The sequence below is a fragment of the Dromaius novaehollandiae genome, chromosome 3 (genome assembly GCF_036370855.1).
Source record: "Dromaius novaehollandiae isolate bDroNov1 chromosome 3, bDroNov1.hap1, whole genome shotgun sequence".
NCBI lineage: Eukaryota > Metazoa > Chordata > Aves > Casuariiformes > Dromaiidae > Dromaius > Dromaius novaehollandiae.
The window spans coordinates 10,691,740-10,718,961 of record NC_088100.1 but is presented as its reverse complement, the minus strand read 5'-3'; the positions used below and the strand labels follow the sequence as shown (position 1 = coordinate 10,718,961).

Here is a 27,222-nt window from a genome sequence, read left to right as displayed (position 1 = left end):
CTGAGTATGCTTTTCCCATGATTTTCCCAACCATCAGATTTCTTGAACCTTCCTTTTGAAGTTGTCAAATGTAATATAACAGATTACACAAACCCATTTTTGCCTTTCCCCACCCTACAGTCTGATTCACTATGCCAAGTCTTTTCCTAACTTTTCATGATTTAATCTGAGAAATATTATTAGAAAAAACTTAAGGAGCATGAACAACTTTCATATTGTATCCCTGGTATATTCTCTGCCTGAGGTACGTCACCATTTCTGGGAGAAGTCAGCCTAAAGCATTCTTTCAGCTGCAATGCAAACACTAGCTAAGAATAACTATGCTATTCCTTAGCAATGAAATACAGAACTGAAATGAATATACCACAGTACCTTGTAGGCAGCTAACCTGTGCTGTACTTTTACATGCTATCCTGGAAAAAGTAGACAGGAAAAATTTAAGGTACAAGTTAATGTTAAACCATTAGCTGATGCTATTCAGTGACTTCAAAATTGGACAAATTCATCTTTCCAGCTGATGGAAAATGTCACAGTTCCAGATAAATCAACAGGTCGATGATAACTTTTTGCCAGCAGGAGAGAGATTCTCCTTAATTCAGCTGTGTATCTAGCATAGTTTAGGTTCTACTCTATGTGCTAAAAAGAGAAGAATTTAGCAGAAAAATAATTAGTAGGATGCCTTAAAAATTCAAAGTTAATGTACCTGTTCCACACCCCTTTTAAATTTATATTTTCTCCCAGTTCTTCACTGCATTATTGATACTAACTTATACTCCCTTACATTCAATATATCCAGTATTACAGTATAAATTACTACACCACCTTCGACATCTGAATTTGACCCATTATGTTCAAATACATATAATAGACACACTTTTCCAATGAGTGCAAAACTGTAGTTTATTTTGGTACTATTTCCTTTCAGAATCTACCTGATGATATAAATAGCAGGCAATATTCTCATCTCTTTAAAATGCTCCACAACCATCATAAGGTTTTCCACGTCCTGGTACCCTCTTTATTTAACATACATTATTCAATTTTATTTGAAGTATGTCTTTTATGCCTCAAGCCTCCGGTGCTTTCTGGCAGTTCCACCTGGATGGAAACATATTCAAGGACCAGCATTTTTTTAAATGCATTTGTATTTCAAACTGTAGTCTTCAGTGTAACGATGAGTATAGTACTGCGTACAATGATTACATCTTAAGGTATGTAGGCCTTAGTGTCATTTGCACCAAGGTGTGACTAAATTTATGTCTGCTTTAAGGCCACTTTTCACTGACTTGGTATAAATCTGGGCCCTCTGTACTGGAATCCTGAGACCCAACTCATTGCACCAGCCATATGAAGAGTCCTTTTAAAACGTGAATCAGCATCAGGCTTCTACAGTATTAACTTTGAATCTGTGTAGTATTATTAAAAGTATACTGAACGCTGTTCTGTAGAGTTTAATTACAGAAGATCTAGAATGGAATGAAAATAACTCAGGATGCATCTTTCAGTAGGAAGAAAGAAAGAAGCTTGGAAATACTGGTATTATCTAACTTCAGCTGCTAATAGCAAGAAATTACTTTTGCTAACAGTGCGGCTGCTTACAGCAGAGTAACTGAAAAGATGAGCCCTAATGAGAGTACAGCATAGCTGACAGACTACCGAATGCTTCTGGTCCTATGTGTTCCCACCTATGGTAAGGCTGGATGTGTGATCTTGCCCCAGTTGAAACTAGTGGTAAAATTTCCATCAATGTAATGAGGCTTAATTGTGCCCCATAAACAAATTCTCATTAAAGAATTTATTTATCATGTGTTAAAAGTTTACAGTCAATGCAGATTTCACGAAAGACACAATTTTCTCAGCTCTAGAGACTAAGCTTCCGTCATCTATTCTCAAAGAATAGATAGATGAAGACCAAGTCTGCTGTAACACACTTATCACAGTAGTTCTAGAATATCACCTTGTACTGAGAAGTAAATTGAGACCTTTCATATCAACAGGCTTTCAATCATATCATGGTTTCTTGTTTGCAGATCCCTTTCAAAAGTTTGTCAGTACCTTTCATAACACCAGTCTTATAATGTTAAAACCTGTCCAATGGCAACGGGAGAGAGAGAGAGATCATCCTTACAACATCTTACAAATGGGTCATGGCACAGGAAAAAATAATCTGCTGTTTTCCAAAAAAAAGTACTCCTCAAATTTTTCCAGACAAAGTCCAGAATTCTGCTAGACATACAAAAGACGAGAACTCAGAATTGTACTCTACAGGTACTACAAAATACTTCTTTACAGGTCAGCTCTACATACTGAACTATTTGTGAATTATTAAAAATATTAAAAATATTAAACACAGACTGTTCATTACATTTACAAGTCTCACAGGACTGAAATGCAAATTACTCTGTACTACAAATATTTGGGTAACTGAAGACTTGCCCAAAATGTTTTTTTTTAAAAAAAAGGAAAAGCCTTTTTATGGTTTAAGGTAATAACGAGAAAACAGTTCTCCCAAAAATCTGTATCTTATTGTTGGACTGAAAATAGTTTAAGAGAGAAAATGTTCATTGACAGAGCAGTATTTTACATTCAGAATTAAGCCCCATCAAAGTGGGCAGTATCATTCCATCTACAAGGGAAGTGCCAAAGGAGACAGCCAAAATTTGCAACAGTGTGATAATACCGGCAAGGATGGATTTGTTGCTATTATGATTAAAGCATATAAACAGAAGAAGATTAGGAGGGGTGAGAGTGAAAAGAGAGGAAGAATAGTTTATTGGTTGGAAGAAGGGCAGGGAGAAGCTTATGTTGGAATGCAGTGTCACAGTTACACACCATAAAGCTTTCAGTTGCTCCCATTACATGTATGTCAGAAAGCAGCTGCCACTTTCCAGGAGAAATTCTTTCCACTTTCATTCTGGAAATACAGGGTGGGATTTTTTTCAGCGTAGCACTCCCGCTAGATCACTGCATTGCATCTGCAGGTACCCCAACGGTTCATGGACCGGTAAATTCAATCCTTACGAACCCTGATCTAGGAGACTTACCACTTACGATGAACCAATAATGTGCCCTTAACGTATATAATGGAGAGATGGCTCAACATAATGAAAATATTAAGAACTGGTTCCTCTGTTGTCTTGAACCAACTGTTTTCACAGTCACCAGCATAGAGCAACACCTACTAATAAAACTCAGTGACAATGTATTCAGTTTAAGGAAAAGCGGATGAACAAAATGAATGAGAAATCACTCTCACAATTTTAATCTCACTCTGCTGATGAAAAAGGAAGACCATAATTTTCCAGGAGTCCCTCAAGATTTTTGGACTTTTTTTTAGAGAACATGAGAAACTTTGAAGAGGTACACTTCACCACATACTGATGTCAGGCCTCACTAAAGCATGCATTCACCCCAAACCCACAGTTCTGCTTGGCTAGGAAGGATAGCAGACAAATAAGGAAAGATGAACTGAGATTTTCTGTTGGAAGAAGTTGGAAGAATTCCATTCCTATTCTTATCATTTTAAATGAATAATTTAATGATGCACTATGGAGTAAGAAAAGCAGAACAAATCCTGACCTGTGAAATCAGTGAAAAACAGTACAGCTGAGCCAGGAACTATACATTGGGAAGAAAAAGAGCAGAAAGCAGAACCTTCTGCTTTGTATTTTCATCAAAAGAAAAAAAGAAACAAGGTATACGTGAGGCTCAAGACAGAATGTACACCTCAATGTATTGCCATGGTATCACTGAGAAAAAGAGAGAGGAAGTAGGAAGAAATTCTCTTAGTCAATTACTTCTTCTATCTCACCATTGATTTTCCTAGAACTGCAAGCATTTTAAATAATATGGGAAAAATTCAAACTCCATTACTTCACCTACAGACTACTCCTAGCCTTAATTACTATGACAAGTGGCATATGGGTAGGAATATGCTAAAGAGAGCAAACATACCATATCTAATTTATCATGCAAATAAAACTGGTCAGCAGGTAGAAAGAGTTTTAATGCAACTGAGAACATGAATTTGAAGAATACCTTACAATTGCCAATGCCAGATAAAAAGTCAAAACTCTGCCAGCTGCCACTAAAAAGTCACAATTCAAATTATATTTATTCAGATCTGGATTTTGTATTTTTCATTTCAGTAAAATACACTTACAGTAGTCATATGGCTCTTTAAAACACACCAGAGGAGGAAAAATTCACTCTAATACTTTCAAGAACACTTAGGACTGAGTGAATTCTATTTCTTATAAAGAATTATTCTGCATTTTGGAAGTTGAAATGGAGTGAATTGTTCTTACAATTTTCCACTGACTAGAAATGTTGCAACTAAGTTATTAGAAGCACATTTTCATTAACATTAATTGAACTTTCTTACAAGACTCCAAAGGTAACAAGTTTATTAAATACATTCGTGGTTTCTGGATTTCCACTTAAATGTATATTTAACACTGAATTCCACATAAAAAGGCAAACTCCAATGACCTTTTTTTTCAAAATGTCACGGTTCAGTAGACTTGCATCCAAACAATAGAAATCAAGATTTGAAATATTTATAGACTGAAATTACTGGAAAAGGAAGTGGACTTTATTGCACTTCAATTAGAAGATCCCCATTTATTGCTTATTTTTATTGATAAAAATGTCTAGGAATCTCAAAGAAACATAATGCATTAGCAACACATTCCTAAGAAACACCAGCCACTTGGTTGTTTTCCTTCACCCACTCCTATAGTGTCATAGCTGCAATCCCAGAAGACTCCCCTTACAGAGTCTATGCTCAAAGCCCCACTGATTCGCACCTCCTGCACAAATCCAGTCACCACAGTCCCAGACTGTACTTTTTCCCTCTAATCCTTTGAGAAAGACTGGGCTCGAGAAACTAGGGGTAAAAAACAAGGGCTGGACTCAGCTTCAGAGACTCCTACTTCAAGCATCTGCAACGTAAGTGTCCATATGTGTGCTGAGTGGCTAAACTCCCATTAGAGGCAAGGAAGAACTGGGGCAGGACTCAGTTGTGTTAAAATGTCTGGGTCCAGTGTCATTTTAGACCCTATGGCATCTTGCCTGGCCTCCCCAGCTGCTGCTCCAGCAGAGCATGGGTCTCCTGCAGGTTCTGTTGTCACATCTGCCAGATTTGGCTGCCTCAGATAACACAGCAGGTCTCCAATGGCACCAGACCTCTGTTTAGGCAGATGAATCATAACCTCACTCAGAAGGGGACAGAGGGTGATCCAACCCAGAAATCTGGGCCTTGACTCAGTTCTCTAAGCATAGGTGTATAGATATTTGACACATACTCAGGTATCTGAAAAAATCCATCTTGGCATTGGCAAAAATCCCCTAAAATAATCAGTTATAGAAGAAATCACTAACCAGCTAAGGAAAGAATCTAGTATTTAGTTAAACTTAATTCAACAGTATATTAGAACTTCCCTAAATGCAGTGAATGTTGCATTCTAAGCTCAGAAATCTTATAAGTGATTTCTATAAAGCTTATTATTGTTTCTGATCCCTTTTAGTCCTGCAATAAACTCTTCAAACAGGACACAATTTTCTGAACAAATATAAAAGCTAAGGCAGATGAATATATCCTTCCACTTTCTCTTTAGCTTTCAAAGCAAGCATCCCAAGACTTCACTGTAAACTGTGAAGAATGAAAAGAAGTAACAGTACAGCACAGTAGGATATATTTTTAATTATAACACTATCTCCACCCTATGCAATTTCTTCTAACCAGAAGACCCAAACCAAGTCCTTTGTTAACGGCTCAGGACTGCAGGAGGAATTGCAGTTTAACACAGAGCTTCTAGGAACAGACACTGATTATTAGAGATACTGGCCACACTCAGAGTTTACCTGCATGTTTGTAAAGTCTGTGTTTAAGGTCTCCACAAAACCCTTTCACATGCTCCTTTCAAGAACAATTCTTGATTGACTGCTTTCCCCCTTTCTCTATTCAATTTTAAATTAGTGTGAAAACTGCTATTTCTAGCGCTATTGCATTCTGTAGCAGCATATTAAATGCAGGAGTAAAGATAAACAAGTGCAAGGTATGTGCAACATATCTTGATACTGAATTTTGATGAGTTGGTCCAACTCTTCAAAGAAGCTGGGAACACTTTCAAGTATTTCCCCACATACACATCTGCAGCCAGAATTTCAAAAGATCTCACCACCCAGCATAAAAAGTTCTTTGGGAAATCTGGCTTTCAAAAGGGTGTTGAGCTCTTTTGAAAATATCAGCTATAAATCCTAATTGTTTTTGAAATTCACTTCTTGTTATGTTATGTGTTTATGATTCTCTCATTTTTACAGAATCATTTAATTTAGCTATTACAATATGAATCCACATTTTTGGAGATGCAAAATAACAAAGTTTTATGAACAAATCTGTAAAAATCCACAGTACTTAATAAATCCTGTTATTCTGTCATTTACCATTATAGCCATCTTTTTATTTTTAGTCCTTCATTTCCTCTTCATTCTCATGTTTTACTTTGGATTCTTGATGAATGATCACAGATTCTGGTTTCAGTTTATTTTTATTCCTTTTCTGTTTGTACATTTGGCTACTTTAGTGTCTTTTAACTTCCTAGAAAAAATTTTTATAGGTTTATTTGAATTCTGACTGCATACATTTGAAAAGAAATCAGATGTTTCATTAGTAACGAAATAAACACAAATGCTTTTTAAAAATTCAAGAGCCTCCTCAGATCAAAATTAGTGTTCTTATGTTTCCCTACTTTGAATCACCACAGACAAAAAACTTGGTTACCATACTGTTTCTATATTCAATTAAGCAGGAAAGCAAACCCATTAAGGAAGGTGACAGAAGCTGTAAGTGTAAGTGAACGCTATGAACTAAACATGATTTTCTTTAGAAACTTCTGGGACCTCATTTTTCCCTTTTTCCTCAGGCCTCCTAATCACAGGCTTATGACCTAAATGAGTTAACCCTAAAGCAAGGATATTATTGACTCTGAATCCTATTTCTTAAAAATGTGATCAACTTTAAACAGAAACGTATATTCATATGCTAAGTAATGGACAGACATACTGCAGCTGGTTTTTGCCAAACCAGTCTTTCAATTGCAGCAGATAGCAATTTTAATTTTCTTTGGAATCCTGGAAGAAGAAAACCTGAGAGCATATATTAAAAAAATGAACATTAAAAGACAAAAACTTGAAAATTCTTTTCTCCAGAAGCAGGTAGATGGAGCTATGCAGTAGTCCTCTCTGGAAACAACCACTTAGAGAAGACAAGCCCACTAAGAGCAACCAAGTGCGTGACTAAATGAAAAGGAGATGCCTTTTTTTTTTTTTCTTTTTAAAAGCCTCTGATCTAGCTTGCCAAAACTGAAATAGTAAATCAATCTCTCTCTCTCTTTTTTAGCAACTTTAAAGCATGTCTAATAAAGAAATCTAATATTAACTAGCAGGCAGTTATAACCTGCTGACCACAACATATCTGGTCAACATAAGATTCAGAAGTCGGTACCATGTTTAAGAGACCACGCAATGTATGAATAAAACCCATTTTCTCTGCTTAAGAGATGAAAGCAAAAAAGCAGATAGACACAATGCAATGTTCATTATCTTCACAGAGTACGACTGAAAACTATTTGGAAATTCTTGATAGGTTTAGTTATTTGTTAATAATCAATAGGTCATGCCACTTTGGCCTTAAAGCCAATTTTCCATTATAAAAATGGTATTCTCATCACAAAGAAAGATGCATATACGTGTCCCCAGTGAAAGCAAGAGACACAGACTTGCCTCCTTAATTTGCCCTTAGGCATTTTTACATTTGAAGATGTGTCACTTCAAGTATCCTACACTTTTTTCATATATGCGAGACAATTCACATTCTTTTGTCCTCCAAATTGCAATTTTTTTTCTTTGTCTGTGAAGCAAAGAGTAATTTGAGGCAGACCTACACACAGCACCTGACAATCAAGACAATGTCTGCTCCTACTCACAAAGGTGGTGTCCGGTGAGATTTGTAAAAAAATCCTGTCTGCCTGTTGATTGCTGCATTTTTTTAGAGTTTACATTTTTTAAAGCTTTTTTTGGGCGGAGAGGGGTAGAAAAGAATATGACCATTAGGATTACAGAGTTTGTCATGAGGCCAGTGAAAATAATGGTTGCTAGGGGTCCCTTGGGTGAGCTGACGCTCTCAACCCAGTTACATAGTTACTGACCTTTCACTGATAAGGGTCTGAAGTTTTGATGAGCTTTTAACTCAGGCTGGTGGGCTTTTAGGAGTGTCTCTCAGCCAAAAGTTAGTATCTCTCCAACAAATCTTTGTTTGCCATGGACTCACCCATTCTTGCTCTTTGCTTTGCACCCCCACCCCACCCCAAAGAGAGAAGGTTTTATATTTATCTTAGATTTTCACATGAAGATTGTTTTCCCTTATTTCTTTTTTTTTTCCTCAAATGTCTCCAAAAATCTTTGTAAAAACTCCCTTGATGGTTCAAAGACATACTATCTTATTTATTTTATTTGGTCAAGTTTAATAAATCATCTATGTTATTTCTTGCTTTTTCCAAATGACAGACCTGCATAATCTTAGCATAGGCACCAAGCTCCTGTTGCTTGCTTTTTCGGTTGTTCTACTAGATTTACTGGTATTGCCTGAGGCTTCACTGAGAGAAGATACTCTGCAGAACTTTGTCATCTGCTGCAAAGTGGATTATGCAACCCCTGCAATGTGTACACTGTCAACTAAAGCAAACTTAAGTCTAATCAGTGGCTTAGACCACCTGTGCCTCCTTTTATATGCTCCCAAAGCTCTGCTATTCACCAAGAGCTGATGAAGAGAATTGCCAAAATATGTGTTATAGAAAGAGTCCAGTTCAGTGACCAGATTAAGACATGCGTAAAGTTGAATTAGCACACAAGTGTCTCGAGGAAGACAGTGCAACTTAGATTCCTGACTAAATCTGTGCAAAACTGTATTAGATTCCTTCTTTTTTTACTCCCTCAATGCGCCGAAGATAGGTGTATATTAGCCTAACACTAGGTTGCTTGTTTTTAACATAAAGTTCAGTTAGCTGGAATGGATAGACTGAAGGAGAAGAAAAATATATCACACTTGGTTTACCTTTACATTATAGTCTAACAATTCACAGCTTTCTTCATAAGATGTGTATTTATTTGAAATGGGTACCAATTCCCTTGCAAGATAGGCTAAATACAACCTCGTATTCTTTTCCCCCTGTAATAATTTTGTGCCTGTTGCCATTGGGTTTGTGTTACCATAAGTCTTTTCCCCATTTTATTTTCTTTTAGGGTTTTTTTGTGCTTTATCATTTAAGCATGCAAGTAACATAAAATTCATAAAAAAATACTGTATTTCCATTCTGCTTCTCCAGATCATGATTGCCACTGCTAAACATAACCACATATCCATATGCCATCCATCACTGCAATCCATTAACGAACTAAGAAGAAGCAGTTCCCAGTGCAGACAAATCAAAACAAGGCTGCACAAGCCAAGGACATTTATTCACACTTCTACTGTACTGTACTGTACACACATGGGCACACAGGTCTACAAAGCATACTCCTCTATGTGAGAGTACACACCACCTCTCTTCATAAATCCTCTGGCTATTTTTCTGATTTTATGAAGTCTCACTGTGCTCTTCAAAAGATTTAAGACAAGATTACTTTTGTAAGAGAAAAAGTGCAAGCTGGGAAAAAAATACATTTGTTCAGTGAGTATATTTTAAACTTCAAAATTGTCAGCCAGATGATCATCAGAAGTGATCTGACCAAGACAGCAGCAACATCAACTGAGTTTGTTGAAAGTACCGTGAGAGGTAATTTAGGTAAATGATCATCAATATTTGCATTAGATGATAAAATGCTAAATGAAACTCTCAAAAAAGAATCAAAATTTATACTTCGGTTTATCTGAGGTGTTTTTCAATTTTCATTTCCTTTCTGTTTCCAAAATGCACTATAACTTTTAAAGACTTCCAAATCTGATAAATTAGTGTCCATCCAAAACATGTCTTCTGTAATGATGGCACCTGTCTTTATTAATGTATACAGGTACGAATCTCAGCAAAATAGAGATTGTACAAATGTCATGGCTTTCATGCAGTCTTTTCCCTCATCTGTTCATGCTGCTGAAAACATTTCTTATCATCTCAAAAGTCAGACATGCTTAAGGATAGTTCTAGCAGTTCTTGTACTGTTAATAAATCTCCCTCTTTTAATCTCAACAGTCTCTGTGGATTTCCAGTAATTCTATACTAAAGAATTTTGTTTTCTTGTAGTGGACCTTTGTTTAAAATTATAGTGACTTCTCTCTTTCCTGTCATTAAAAAAAGTGTTTCCCAAACTCATGATCAAGCTTTCAAAACAATTGAAACTAAATTATTAATCTAAAAGGGTCACTGGAGTGAATTTTGTATCAAAATAAATCACTTGGCAGAGGAATTCTGACATACTTGTCTTGCTTATGGCCCAATCCTACTTTCACTAAAGCTAGAGGGAATTTTCTGCGTACTTCAGCAGAAAGGAGCTAGGTATCAACCAGACACAAAAGAAGCAACTCCATTCACGGCATAAAAGATATAGGTAGCAGAGATTTTTATACTTCTCCAAGTGAGATTTTAAATGACTGCAAAACCATTTACACACTCTCTTCCCTCTCTCCCAGGTAAGTTACTATTTTAACCAACCCAAAATGACGTGAAGAGAGCTCATTTAGCAGGTGGGATATCTTTGCTATGATAGCAAATTATGTACTTGCCGGTATCAGCAAAACAACCTCTCCTTGCCCAGCTCAGCTCTTAAGAGAACTAACATCTCTAGAAAAAAAAAAAAATACATCTACTTGAAGCTTTTGTCTTCAGAGAACTTTAACTGAAAAGGATTATCTTTGCCAATAAACTTCGGAAAAACTTTGATAATTTAGAGAATTGATTTTGACCAAGGAATTTGATAAATGAAAGCCCGAGTAAAGAATATCTACACATGGAAATACTACAGAATAACTCCACATCTGAATACTCTCATTCGGAGTGAATCTAGGATACATTTAAAATCACTACCTTAATATATTTTGAAAACAGATCAAGCTCTATCAGAACGAGACATTCAGTTCAGAACCAAAAGGTTTTTACATGACTTATGCAGCGATAGCTGTTTTGCTTTAAACTTCACTTTCTGTCTTATTTCAAATTAGTATTCATGAACAGACCATTAAACACTGTTAAGAGAGAAAGAGGGATGCTGCATAGGGATGACCACGAACAACATTTTTTTTAAACATAGTCTATATATTTTCTTTTCTTTCTTCTGTAACTGAATAATTATTTATTGTATTTTACATAGCATACAAAGATATGTCATCACAATGCAAACTATTTTCTTTTACTGTCATTTTTACTGTTTAAATAAATCACAGTTTAAAGCAAACTGACTTTATACATACAGGTAATTTCTCGCACACCCTGAAAAGAAGAAATGACCTGGCTAAGAGATGGCAAAGAGTAGGGAGCTTCTGAAACCTTATATCCCAACCAACATCTTTGTCGGAAGGGTCATGTGCAGAGACGTCTCTTTCCGCTAAGATGTGCTGCAAAGGGCTACAGGTAATCATGAAGAAGCACACTCTTAGATTAAGGGGAGGGGGGGAAGCTAACAGGATTGTCACATCTGTCATTCTGTTGTGTATCTGTAGGCTATTAATGCTTCTAAGCAAGCTGTTCACAACAGATGGAACATGGTCTTTTGGTTCAGGCATGAAACCAGAAAATGAGGACTACATATGTCAAAGCAAAAGGTGTGATTTAGGGGAGCAAGGAGGGTAGTGAAAGACCATATATCAACAATGCGACAACAGAAACTTTGGAATGACAGGACAGAAATACTACTCTAGAATCAGCTAAATTTAACAAAGAATTATAAAATATATTCCTACCTTTTTTTTTTTAAACTAATATCAGAAATACTGGCAATAGTGTTTTATAGAGGAAAGTTCTTTTTTTACTAAATATTTTGAAGAACGTATAAAAGAAGAAAGAAAAACAGCTTACATGCACACATAAGGACATCACCTAAAATAACATATTTAATATGCATTTATGCTTCAATCAGCTCTGAAAAGATGCCTCACATTGTGGTCATTTAACCCATGAGACCATTAATAATACTAACAATGGGTGAAAGAAACATTTTCACGTGGATTAAAAACTGGTTAAGGACACAGAAACCAACAGCAGGGACAAGTAGACAATTTTAGTACAGCAAAAGGTTAACAGAAATGCCCAGTAACCCCTCCTAGGCATCTTTAATTTATTTATAAAAGGGAATGAATAGCACCAACATTTTATATGGCATAAAATAATTCAGATTAGCTAGCAATGAAGAAATGTTTGCTTAACTCAGGAAATCTCGGTTAGTGGACAACCTCGTGACAGGTGAAAGTCTACTGATTTATGAAGAATAACACACACTGAAAAAACCTTCTAAGCCACGTACATTACCAAATCCTGAAACAGCTGTAGCTCCTCAAGAGAAAGACCTGAATGCAGTATGTATACAGCCAAAAGAAAAAAGCATGAATATATGGTTATACCACTGTATACATTTCTGGAATCATTAAATGGGAACTATGGTATTTTGTTATGCTCATCACGTTTCTCACAGGAAAGGTATAGACCAAAAGGAATTATGTTTGTGAAAGAGAACATGGTGAAGGAGAAATAAGGTAGATGCAAAAGAACAAAGGACAGAAATGACGTGGTAGGCTTTCCAAGATGTTAACTTGTCTTATACACAACTATTCCAACACACATGTTGTTAGCTATTAGGTCTAAAATCAATCAAGTTCTAGCAATATCCAGTATTCTTTGGTATTGCTGAGACATAGGTACAATGCATGGTTTTGAATCACATATTACAGAAACGTCATTTGCTTAAACTCAGAGGTTTTACATTCTTACTCGTCAATGAGTTTTACAGGAAGAACTATTCTTGCATCATATGATGGGTTTATTAACAGGTGTTAGTTGGGATGCCCACAAAGATGCTGGTGTTTCAAAAGTACCATCCCAAATGAATGCTGTAACATACTGAATTTCATTAACAAGGTAACATGCCAATCTTCTCATTAAATTAATGATCAAACTGAGCACTTTAGGAAATACTTAGTGGTGTCCCCAACAATGAACACAGAAAGGCTCCAAGCAAGGATTCGTATTTTGGAAGACAGTGCCTGGACGATGTGGCCTATTCATGATTTAGGCCCCAACTCCAAAAACTGAGAAAATCATTATGTCAGTTAGCTTCATTTCTTAGTTCTACCGGCTGAATAAATAACAAAAAAAGATTATGAGGTTAAGAACAAGTATCAAGTAAGCTGAAGAGTATTTTTTGCATTTTTCTGTCTCCCAGTGAGAAAATTTTAGAGTGGTCTGACAAACTCTGGATGCTTCACTTCCCACGAAGAAGTGAATATCATACCCACCACCGTAACTGTGAAGTCTCTGAGGTTACATCCATACCAGCAAATAGAATGGCCAGGGACTATTTTCTGGTCCTAAGATTAAGCAGAACGGCATGGGATGGCCTGTGTCCACGTGGCCCCCTTCATAACATCTGCCCCTTTCCAAACAGGCCGTTTGCATCCAAACGAACCTTCGGGAACGGTGCCAAGCCCAGACCATGCCAGGGTGTTGTCTGGGAGCAGCTGCCTTTTTGGGGCCAAAAGTATTTTAGGGACTAGTCCGACAGTTCAACTGCGCAGTTGGCTGTTTGCCAGCATTAAAACTCTTGCTGTAGCCCCAGTTAGTTAAAAGTATACAGGTAACCCCATGTGGCACTTCTCTGCTAATTAGACTTAATTAAAGGTGGCAATATGAGACAGTAAGTTTGTTGTAAGGCGTCTCCCGTGGAAACTGTTAACAGAAGCCTCCCTAAGAGTCATCAGGAAAATAGGGACGAGGTCTAAAATTGAATTTATCCCAGGGGTATATTGGCAATTCCAGTTTCATTTCTCTTCTAATAAAAGAATAAGGCAGTATTTAACAGAAAGGCAGCAAACAAACTTTAACAAAACAAAATGCAGAATGTAATTAACCTGCAGAAGATAGAAGATAGCTGCATTCGAAACAACGGCTGAAGAGCAACCGAGAAGGACAGAAGAGGGCATAGCACTTTCTCCATTGCATGCCTGCGAGCCTAGTTTATCAGGTTCCTTCATCACTGCTCATGAGAAGGACAGTCTAGTCTGTATTTCATTAGATTATTACAGGGCTTTAAACTGGGTATCAAAAATCAGATCTGTTAAACATACACTCCAAACATAAATGTTTACTGAATTATTTGAACAATAAATACATCACATTAACCCCTAGCTGAGAATAATAAACTGTAAGCAGTGACAGGCTCTTAAAAGCAGAGAATTTAAAACCAAAACCAAAACTCATATAATAAAAAAAATCACGTAAGAACTACACAAAAATAAAATCAAATGATCTAGCTACTAAAATACACATATGTGCTCAAAATCTTGTGGGAATCAAATATTCCAGTAAAAATAAAGGGAGGGATGGAAACACAAGTTTCTTATTATCACACTTCATATGTTATAAAGCCTAACAGTTAACTTATTTTTGGCAAAGGGACAAAGGTTGCACAACACTCTGGCTTGCACAAATATTTTCTATTGTTAAATGCATCTTAAATGTAGCGTGTCATATGGTAACTTCATGCGCACAGTGCACCATGCAGTTTAAGCCTGTCCCAAAGATACCTAAATTTCAACACACAGATAAATATCATGCTGCCAGCAGCAAGTGAACCAGGTGTAAAAAAAATTACAGAACAAGTCATAGATTAATTGAAAGCAGATAAAACCTTTTGTGTAAAAAAGATTGTAAGGATGTTGACCAAAGAACAGTTGATATTTTTGGACAAATTACTGCATATGATGTTTTCTAGAACCTTCTGTATTGAAAAGATAAAGCAGTAATAAAAGCTCTCTCAAAAAGGCCCTGGTTTATAATCACAAAATGAAATAAGCCTATGGTAATATATCAGGTTAACCTCGTGTTTCACTTTTTAGTTGCTGTTTCCTTTAAAAGAAAGAAAAATTTAGATGGGCAATGGAAATGGTTATGAAGAAGTGGAAGAACCTACTCAGGGATATATTAAATGCAGACCTCACACTAACACCGTACTTCCTTCCACCGAAGACTGTATAATGTAACAGAAGGGGCAGTGATTTAGGAAGAGGGAATAGAAAATAACAACAATTCAATATTCTTCATTCATCATCCACTACTAGAGTGAATTATTACAGAGCACGAGGAGTTTGGTGGTTATTTCCAGAGTTGCAAGGACACCGTCCTGCCTCAGCCTTCATATGGCTTCGTACGGGAAAAGAAAAATGTTGATGCACAATCACAAGAACATGCAATAACACCTCCCATTCTCTTCAAATTACACAAACCAAGGCTGATCTGCAGAAGCAAGGATATACGCATATGTATTAAATTTTAAAAACAATATCCTTTATAGTACTACTCATCACAATCTGTACCACTACTCTTTTCCATATATTTCCCCATGTATAGTTAATAATCTGCTTGCCCTGAGGTAAGAAGATGTTATTAAAATCATAACCAGTCTTAACTTTTGGTGTAATAACATAATATAATTACCAAATATCTAGTGATCTGTTCACAAATTATTTAAAGATGAGAAGACAATAAGAAAGTCTTAAATATATTCATCACCATTATTAATCTTATATATTACAATGGCATTTGGAGGTCCAAATTCAACAAAAGAACTTTACTTTACACCAAACAACTTTTATATATTTTATTAGCATTAGTCATTAATGTTTTTCTATTTTACTTCAATGAGAACTGGGACTAAAAGTTTGTGTATAGCAGAATATAGCTTCCACAGGAAAGACATGGCATTACCCACAGGCTAAGCACATACTCTGCTTCACTATTAATGCAACTTTCAGGCTGTAAGGTTGATGTACCTGAAGTCCTGATGCTCGCTTCATCATCTCCAGTGTGATGTAGCAACCAATAGAATGAGCAATCAGTACCAGCTTTATATCTTTTGACACATTCTTTTTGAGGAAGTTCAGCTTATGCTCTACTTGTCCATTAAGTCCAAAAACATCCTCTAGCTCCTTAATATCTGTGTCTGAAACAACAACAAAAAAAGGTCCTTTGTTTTAATATTAGAAATTTCAAGTGCCTCATTTTTTCTTCACTTTTTTGGAAAACTCCAGAATAAATAAATAAATAAATAAAGATCTAAACATTTTAATTTTATGTTAGCACCACTGGTAAACACAGACTTATGAATCACCTGTTCAGGATGTGAAGCCTTACACTTACCTGGGGAAGCAGGGAAAGATACAGAAACACATGGAGCTTGACAGCAAGCACATCATCTAGCATCATGTTTTTATTCAGTACAAAACCAAACTCAAGGCATTTAAACCACTCCAACCTCTTTTAAAGAGGCAACTTAACCTTGCAAGATCAGGACCAGCAATGTTACACAGGAACAAGAGACCCTTCGTTCAAGGCAAACTATTACCTATGTCCTTGTGCACTAAGGACCTTCATATATCCAAAATTTCTTGTCTTAAAATACAGACACACACAAAACTTCCATAGAGTGAGGAAAAATATGAAGACCAGATGTGTCAATATGGAGCACTAGCATAAAGGGCAAGATCAGGTTAGAGCTTCAGGGTTCCAAGTTACTGTGCAACCTCGCTCCTGTTTTGCCAGGGACCTCCTAAAGAAACTTGGGCAAATAATTTATGATGAGAACCTCACTACTCTCTCCCTGGCCAACCAATAAGACAAGGACAATTGGGTGACTGAAGCACAACTTATGGAGAACTCGGGCACCTTTAGCTCATTAAGTGGGTGACATTGCTCTGAAGTTCCTTGATGTAAGAGTTCCTCTTTCATCTCCTAAGAAAGTGCTCTATCAACTAAACTAAAAGCTATACTAAGGATATGCCATTCCTCCTTTTTAAGCTAGATCACCATATGGAAAAGACTGCAAGAAGAAATACTGAAAAAAAGAATGAAAGAAGAGAGACAGCAAGCACAAAGCAATATATTCCTATAGCTTATTTAAGAGAAAGGTACTGGTACTAATATCACTTGGTCTCTTAAATCCATACTATCACCTCAGGGTTCATTTTCATAGTCGAACTTAAACCCCTAATCTGCTACACTCCTTACATGATCACTTGCAATGCAGCTTTAGTCTGGAATGAGCCAAATCTCCCAGCAACAAGATTCAGACATCTGATGGGGACTGGCCCACCACTGAGCTCTGGTCCTACAGATGGCATGTAGCTTCCTGGCAAAAGCCACCCACCTTAACAGCTCAAGAACAGCTAATGGGGGTAGCACACACACAGCCCTAACTGGCCCACCAAGTATTATGTGCTTAACTTCCTCCTCAGCTTCTTTTGAGGTCCTGTGCATCAGTTCCCTGTCTGAAAGAGAGAGGTGAAAGAAAGTACCATCAGGCAGAGATACTGTAAAGATACATTTAAGGAGACTGAAAGGCATTCAAAAACTACTGTAGGGGAAAGTTAGCTAGCAATGTAGGCCTATTTTAGGTAGAGTTGGTTTTGCATCTGCTTGGAGAAAGTGCTAAAAGGAGCCTTTCTCCCTTTAACTATGAACCTATTTCATCAAGTTATTAATGCTACCTAGTCTTTTAACATACAGGTAGCAAATTTGATAGCAATGGGTCAGTAACTTCACACGCTAAAATTATTAAGGTACCGAAGTTATCAAGAATATAACGGCAAGAATATTAAATGGCAGTCTAAGTGGGCTGACAAAATATTACCTTTTTGATCATCTGTAGAAAATAAAATGTTTTGAAGCAAAACAATGGCTAAAGAATGTGTTCTGATGCTTTTTTTTCTGAACCTTAAGCAATTATCACAGAGGTCACAACAAAAGGTTTTTTTCAACCAAACTAATATTTCTACTAAAAACACTGATGATCATATTCCAGTGTAATTTACAGTAGTTTAGTTTAAATGAAAAAGGGGTTTATTAAAACACACTCAAGGAATGCAAAATGAGATGAGAAGTAATATTTTGCCTATTAGGCTTTCTACAGGTAATGGAAAACAAAAAAGCTTGTTCTGTTTTCCAAAATCCCAAATAAGGGCCTAAGGCCAAAACATTGTTTTTAATCTTAGTTTCTATTTTTAGTAAAAGCTGTCGTTCCTATATTTTATTTATTTGTACAGCAGTTTAACGTCATGCAGGAGTGGGCTGTCTAAATCACAAGTGTAATTAAGGATATATATAACCCACATAAAACAAAGAATACTAGAAATACGATGACCCAGTGGATACAGCAACAAGTGACAGGGTATGCCATGTTGAGCATATGTATGTTATCATATATTGTGCTGAGCAGATCAATTTTCCTTTGTAAATATCTGCTATCATTTCCATACTTTATTTCTCAGGCATTGTCATCTCTAGCGAGAAAAGAGTTTGCAAGAAATGTTTTTTTAACAGCCAGTTTGGTTATGATTGATTATTATTACAGAGACCAGTTTTACTGCATTGGGCCATGGTTATGACTGATTATTATTACAGAGACCAGTTTTACTGCATTGGGCCAAAGCACAGTGCTGAACAGGACTGTGCGTAAGATGGTTAGTTATTTAGATTCCCAAGTCTATTGGCCTATTTTACATACACATACAATCTCTCTTACGTTGAAAGCGATTCCTGACAGCCAATGCTGACCCAAGAGAATTGTTTCAACAGTTTAATGCACCTTTTCCTTTCCTTCTCAAATGCTGGTATGATGCCAAATCAAATCATTTTGGTTATACTTCTGGAAAAGCCACACTGGAAGATAAGCAAGCGGTGGAGCGTTTGGGGATCCGCACACTTTCTGTTCATCACAGACTGATCCAGCACTCTTTAGTCAAGCGAAACACCTATGTCACCTAACTCTATATAGAAATACATATTCTATCTTATTTCTGGACAAATATAAAATCACCCATGTCTCATGTCAGTTCATGTCTCCCCAACACAAATGTTACGCTTATAATAGTCCAAAATATGTGAGAGCAGGGCTGTGTCACAGGTTTGAAAGATTTATTTATTTATTTTATGAAATAAAATCGTCCAGGGATTGTCCAAAATCAACATGAATTTCTTGGGTGGAGGAGCTTAAATGAGATCTTTATATAAGCAAATAGACTTGCACAAACACACTGGCAGTTAGCTCTCCAATGGCTCTACATCAGAGAAGGGAGCAGAGGGTGAGTTACTCCACCTCAGGTGTGGAATAAATGGCATAGCTGAAATAGAGCTCATTTAAGCAGTTTTCAGATAGTGGAAATTATACGAGCTGTAGCTTATGCTGCAAACACCCCATCTGGGCCCAGGCATGTGATTTTAAGGCTCTATTTAACTGAAGTCTATTAAAAGAAATACTGTATTTCTGTATTTTCTTTGGCAAAGCATTAATCTTCTGATGTGCTTTCAGAAAAACAAATGTGCAATCACTTTAATGAATCTCTTTTTCTGACCTCTGCTAAACCCACAGTCAGAAAACAATGATAGATTAAAATAAAGTGTTTGCTCTAAGATTAGTCGACATGTTAATCTTGCTAGGAAAGATGACCCTGGTTTTCAGGGGAATAACAGAGAAATTTGTTTGTTTTTGATATGTATGCAACTGAAATTTTAGGCAGAAAAGAAAGAACATCAGCTATGAGCAGACATTAGACTGAGGAAGACTTAGCCTTTCATTAAAATTCTACAAAAATCATAGATTCCTTTTGACCGGATGATTCAAAAAGATACTGGGGGGCCAGATTTGCCAACACTACTTAAATTTGTGCATCTAATTTCTGCACGCCTTTGTCCTTCCCCAGTTTCACAAAAGAATGCTTGTGTGTCCAGCTACCCTGCTCTCAGTGGATGACTGAACATTTAAGCTCAATACATAGACACACTTGTGCATTTGTTACAGAAAAGTAGTCTGTCCCAGGACACGCACTTGTACACTCCTTTATACAGGAATACTACAAGGCCTACAGATTAGTCATGAACAATTAATGCACAAGATAGTTTTGTTTTACTTTTTAAGTAAAGGAAGAAGACCAAGCATCTTTCGAGCTATGGAGCAGAAAAGAAAAACAAATTAAACAGAATGGATGATAACTGTATGGGAAAACAGGCATCAAAATGGTAGGATTTACATCAGGTTCTGAAGACAGCCCAGTGCTTCTCTTATCACAGTGCATCATCATTACAGTGCAACAGCCTGGCTTCCACGAAGTGCATCCCTTATGGTCATACATGTATGCAATCAGTTAAAAAATCTGTTCTAGCAGAATACAGATGCTACAGAGTGTTCTTGAGTTAGGAGAAAATACAGTACTTTGAAAGGTATCAAAAGATCATATCATCATGTTATAAAAGGAAACAAAAATGTGACATGTTTGAATATATACTATATTCAAAGTATATAACACAATAATATAACATTAAAAAGTTATACGCTATAAATTATAAAATTTATATAACTTAATGTATACATTAAGGAAGAATCAGAAGCCGCTTTAGAGGCTTTACAGTGTTTTCTGGAGAGGCTAGGAGCTCAGTTAGATGTACATAAACTGCACTGAGAATAGTACAGTTGTGTTGCTCTTTCCAAAAATTATTTAACCTATCCAGAGAGAGGAAAAAAAGATGTTTGACTGATTTCCCTTTGCCACTAGTGGAATCTTTGAAGCAAACTAGCCCTGGAAAAGAAAGTCTAAAACAATAAATTCAGATTAGGAGCGGACTTGTCCCAAAACATCATGAAACCCCTAATGAATCAAAGGTCCTGAAATGTTATCTTCAGGATGTTAAATGAACAGGGTACCTGAGGAGTCCCTTAACAGCCAATTGTATAAATAAATGTAAAGGCCACCCACTTCCTTCTCTTGAAATGAGCCGTGATTACAGACAAAACTGTGGTAAAGTGCCAAGAAGATTGTTTGTAAGGTTGTTTTTTATGGAGAGAAGGATTAGGGCAAAAAAAGAGGCCAGAGAGAAGCACAGAGGTAAAACTGGATGGTATTATCATGACTAGACATTTTAATAACCTGCTTATTGAAGGAAATAGGGAATCAGATGCTACTGAAAGCTAATGATTTTCAAAAGATGAGAAAAGGAAGGTCAAAGACAGATGGGAAGAGGTGCACAGACAGAAAAAAATGTCTCAAGGGTCTTATCTGGATATCCATGATGCCACAACTTCACCAGAACTGGAGATGTGACATTAGTTGAAACAATGTCTATGTGTTGGGGTTTTAACACCTTAGGAGCAAGGAACAAAAATTCTCTGAACATAATATTAATGTCCTGATGCACAGGAACTGAAAGTGGAGATTAATCTCTCCCTTCCCTGGCTTCTTGGTTTAGGTTTAACCACTGCCAAAGCACATGCACAAAGCTGTGAATTTAAGGCAGTCTCATCTGTTTTTCGACTGAATGGGTTAGTACCCTCTAACAACAGGATCTCCATGGCTATCTTCATCTCATTAACAAAATACTAGAGGATAAACACAAAAAAAAAAAAAAAAGAAGAAGAAGAAGAAGAGTCATGTTGCTGTAGGATATTTGGTACCTATACTGAGAATAACTACATAGCACATAAGTCAGAGTTAATTCGGCCTTGGCCATAATGAACTTTATGGAGGTATAGTAATTACCCATTATCTTTTCCAAGAGAACAGACAAATAAGCTCAGTTGTTAAATACTTCTGCCCTCTTAGGAAACTTTAGGATTGTCAAGATCTCTATTTCAAAAAAAAAAAAAAAAAAAAAAAAAGAAAAGACAGACAGATATCAAAATCCTTATTTTGATGGAAAAGGAGGGACAAGAAACAAGCTAAAATATCAAGGTGTACAGGTATACATCTGGAACCCTTGCCCTGAGCACAGTAAGAGGACAACAGACAAAAGATTTCTATATGAGTCTAAGTTTCTAAATGGTACCACTAACAGTTATCACAAGCTATGCAGATGCAGGATGCTGATCACAGAGTGAGATGATCGTGAGAATTTCTGCACTGGACTGTTGAGGGTGACCGTAAGTCTCCGTATCTTGCTCAGAAACAACATCCGAAGACATCTCGAAATGGCCCAGATGGGACAACAAACCCCTAATAGAAAGGATGAGTGAGAAAGACACATGCTAAAGTTTCAATGAATACTGGCAAGTAGTTGGGTGAGACAACAGGAGACTCCTGAGAAAAAGCCTTTTTCTTTGCTTCTGGGGACATACTATATTTAAAAAGGCATGTAGCCTGTGACCACGGAACCCATATGCCACAATGGTATTGCTAGCTAGACTCTTAATACATTGCAAATCACAGGAATGAGACATTGCCTGTCTTGAATAAAGCCAAGTAGCTTCTTTATTACTTAGAGGCAGATAAACCTTCATGGATTCTTGTAAGTACTCACAAGATTCATGGCTCAGCCAAGACAAGGTTCCAAGATCTGGAACTAGGCTCTTCTGGATTTGTGGTCTACAACAAAGGAAGCAAAGAGAAAAATCCCCATTCCAGGAGGAAAATGTTGTATACGACCTTGTGACATGAAGCTGACAGTATCAAAAAATGTGAACAGTGACAATGAATTTGGCATCATGATCTGTGTGAAAAGGTGACTTGTAATTATATGCCATGAAGGAAGGAATAAAAAACCCCTAACCTACCCGTGCTGTATCTTGTCCTTCGCTAAGTCATTTATTCTGAGGAGGTAGTGCCAGCATATCAAAGGACAAACTCTAATGAACCCAGCATACAAATCTCAGGGTCAGGAATTTCTGGAACTGAATCCTGTACAAGATAAAGACAACTAAGTATCTGGAGACTGAACCAGGGAACTGGAAAGAGACTCACCTCTTCCTCTCAATATGCCACTCATCTCAGCTGCATGATACATCACCATACTCCTTTATGCTAACAGTGAGGAAAGAAACAAGTTTTAATAGATGAAAATCTAATGACATCACAAAAAAGTATCAAAAGGAAATAAAGTAAAATTAGGGAAGGTACTGAAAGGTCAGTGATGCTATCGAAGTGTGTGTGTGTGGGGGGGGAGTGGGTAAGGCACAAGATACGGACTAAGGCCAACTGAATAGTTCAGGAGAGCTAATCCAAGGTCATGCCCTCAGCAAAGACCATAAGTGCATCCAGCATATACGGCCAAGTGTTTTAGACTTTATGTCCGACCTCCTCTTTCCACTCTACCTACATACAGCACTGGCAGGAGAAGCAGCAGTTGTGATTGAGTAAATACTGTATATGAGGCAATCTGTGGAAAGTTTAATCTGCTTTCACACAGCAGCAGGCAGAAAGCAGCCTTAAATTACTTAAAAGGAACACCTGATAAAATGGATTGCAGAGTCAGAAGTTTAATTCTATAAATTAAATAACCCATTTGTTTTTGTTCTATGGCAAAGCACAGTAATTCCATATCACCAAATGATGCCAAAAGAAAATGTTTAAATAGAACTGTAAAATTAAAAACTGAGCTTTCAGGTTTGCATGTCTAAGATAGGTAAATCTTTCAGAAGATATAGCCCCTAAAGACATATTGCTTGAAGCCTAAATGTTTCACCCAAACTTTGATTTGATTATTGAGCCCTGGATAATTTGTATCAGCAAGCGATGAAATGCCAAAGTAATGGGATGGAAACCACGAAAGAATGTTCAATAAATACTGAAGAACTCCTACTGACACCAGGAACCAGGTCTTAAAGCATTGTGTTTTAGATTAACCCTTAGACCTTAACTGGCCCTGGTACCCTCAGGAACTGTTCATGCAACTTTTAAGATAAACACAGCACTCATTAGTGTTTATTGGAGTAATTACTTTGTGTAAAGGTATCCTCCACAAATAAATTACCATTTACTCAAGAAACTGAAGTGGTCATATGCATTATTTTCTTTATTAGAAAACTAACACAGGACCTTAATTTACAAATTAAACTACTGATTTCCTTTGCTATATATGTTCCTATTTCTGAGACACTTATTTAACACCTAATCTGTTTTTCAAAGGAAGCTGTATTATAATTAAATCATTACTGGCATAACCTGACAGAATGAACTAATAAACATGACAAATACTAAAAAACAATTGTTGATTAAAAACATACAAGAGCACACTGAACTTATTAAATCAAGACCTCTGAGAGAGACCTACTTTTATTCCGCCTTCCCAATCTTGCTTCCTACTAATAGATTTGGGCAACTACTAACAAGGTATGGTAAGATAACAGTACAAGCTTTGAGATAAAATTTTGCAGTTGTGCCCAATTATGGCAAGGCAAGCACCATTAGATTGTGATTTTATGGTGCAGTTCTAAGCCAACCTATATGCAGCATAATCACTTTAATATGCATAAAGTAAACCTAATGTGGGTGTTTTACATAACACAGGTAGAAAATTTTACCATATCTGGATGATTGCATTTTACAGTAAATAAGTTCTATGATTACAGAAGGTAGAAGTTACAAAAAATTTCAATTAAAATAACATAACAAAAAGCAAAGTAACACAAAGCAATAATAAAGAAAAAATTTGGCTGGGGAGGGGTTGAAGAACAATCACTGTTGAGAAGGAGATCTAAATTTCCATTGTAGAATCACCTCCAGGAGCGAAAGCTAAAAGGTCCAAGCCAATCAAAAGCTGGTTGTTCCTGCAAGTTTCTTGTTTTCTGGATATTCTTAATTCTAGTGAATTCTGTGAATTCCCTTCATCACTTGCCCACATAAACAAGACCAGAAGGGACTTCCTTGCTAAGGCAGACTACCATAGCAAGATATATCTAAAAATATAGGTACAGGAGTATAAAACTCATGATTTTATTTATCTCACACCTTCCTTACTTCCAGGCTGCTCCAAAGCAGCACTCTTTTGACAGCAGCATGCAACTTGGACTACTAAAGACTGCTTATGACAAGAAGGAGCACAAGAAAACAACATTATCTTCTGACTTTACCATAAGCTAGGCTTTTTTCTGGGTTTTACCAAGGTAAACTTTTACCCAGTTTTGAAGTCAAGTCTGGGTTTGCATGTCTACACTTGCAAAATATTAGAAAACAAATAATTTTGGTGCTGATAGTCCTTCAAAATCTTCCAGCAATTCTCCCTCTTTCAGTAATTCCAAAATAAACTCTACCACAAAACTAGCTCTACCAAAGTTGATTACAGAAGAATCACCAAATAGAGCCTGAAATAGTAAGGACTCCATACAGGCAAACAGGTACAAAACAAAACAGTGATACCAACATATTGGGAACCGCTGAACACACTGCCCTTTTTGGGGCGTTTAGACCTCTGGACTTTCCAGGACAACTCTGCAGCAAAGACATGCCAAGACAACAACCATCAACACAACAAGGTCCCAGCTGCTGAAGTGAAGTGCACTTCTTAGGCATTGCAGAAAAAAAAAGGTAAAAAGAGAGATTTGGAAGAAAGCAATGAAGGCTACTGCCTTGCAGTGGCATAGACTTCATGGACAATGATAGAAAGCAGAGCTCATATACTTGAAAACATGGTGGTTGACAAAATGAAGTCAATAAAAAGATTTTCTCTTAGGAATACTCATTTCACGTATGGTCCGAAATAGTAACACCCAGTTTCACGAAGGCACATGTGTTTCACTGGTATTTAAATTATCTTGCACCACCAGCCTGAGGCATGTAGTGTATGATTCCGGAAGGGAACCACGCACACAGTACCTTGTTCCTTAATGTAATTCTTCAGTGCAAAGTATGTTAGTATCAGTATCTCTTCATGTTTGGCCAGATATAACATTTCCCAATTAAACAAGGGGAAATTTCAGCCTGGAAACTAAGGCACAGAACTTTCTTACTGAATGAAGTAGCAAAAGAACAACTTCAGTATATAGCCCACTTTAACAAAGACTCGTATTTGGACAGTTTAACAATGCAAGGAAAACAAAATTATGATGCTCTGCACGTAATCAAGACTGGGCAGATGCCATTAGGAGGTAAAGAGATGGGAGCGGCAACTCTATGTGTGTTCACATGAACAAAAAACTATGAACATCATTTCACAGGAACCGATTCAGTAGCTGCATGTTAAATAAGGCACTGTGCCAGAGCAGGCAGGGCTAGCCATCTCCCCTATTGAAAACAGCACTTCAAAACCTTGGAAAGTTTAAACAGATATAAGTAGAGAGAGAGAGGGAGGGAGAGCAAACAAAGGAGAGCACAAATTTGGTGGGAAGTCCAACAGCGGGCCAAGGAAGACAACCCATGTTTTTCCGCAGATAGGGAGTAAAAAGAACCATAATAAACAGTGGGAGAAAATGGCAAGGAGTGGACCATAGCGGAGGGAGGAAAGGGGGGAGGGGAAAAAGCAAGCCGCTCACAAGGTATCCACATGGGCACGTATACAGTACCACAAGTAAGGGGATAATTTGTTCTTTAGTGATAAACAGGAAGATAGCTGGATAGATCAATGGGCGAGATTTTCTGAGTTGCTCGATGCTTCTACTGAATTCAGGCGAAAAATTTTAATTTGTTAGATCAGTGCTGATTTCCCTTGAAAATCCAGCCCAAAATTATATTTAGAGCTTTGATATGGACAAAGACTTAAACGTTAAAATAAGCATGAAAGTCTTAGAGTGATACTTGGAAAAGACTAAGGCATGTCCTACTTAACTAGCTACTATAATGGCACTAGTATAGCATTCAATACAACTTAAGGCTTTTTTTCTCTGCTCTCCTAAATATTCATATGGGACTAGACTATGTTAATAGAACTGCACAGGAAAGAGTAGGTTTGTATCTTCATTTGCCAACAAAAATGTTAAATTTAATATCTAGAATAACTACCTGCAGTAGACAAATCCAAATTATGCAGCAATAGTGTCTAGCATCCTTTTTTTGATTAAACAACCCACATATACAAACCTAAATTTTTTCCATCTTTAATCTGTATCCTTCAAGACTGATTGATTCTAAGAAGTTTTCAAAAGTACATCTTAGATTCCCTGGGGCTGTAAACTGGTGCCACAACTTCAGAAAAGCTACGGCAGTTTATTCCAGTGTAAAATGTATGCAATATATCTAGTACTGCAACGCTACCTTACAGTGCTTAATCC

At 36.8% G+C, this 27,222-nt stretch overlaps 1 protein-coding gene across 2 annotated transcripts in view; it reads right to left on the bottom strand.

Annotated features, from left to right (window-relative positions):
• The window catches only part of LDAH (lipid droplet associated hydrolase), a 122,721-nt gene that overhangs the window by 50,675 nt on the left and 44,824 nt on the right, over nucleotides 1-27,222 (bottom strand). For both annotated transcript variants that reach the window (XM_064508361.1, XM_064508360.1), the window contains exon 4: nucleotides 16,031-16,200. In XM_064508361.1, the coding sequence (XP_064364431.1) occupies nucleotides 16,031-16,200 (170 nt within the window). The remainder of the gene's footprint in view (nucleotides 1-16,030; nucleotides 16,201-27,222) is intronic.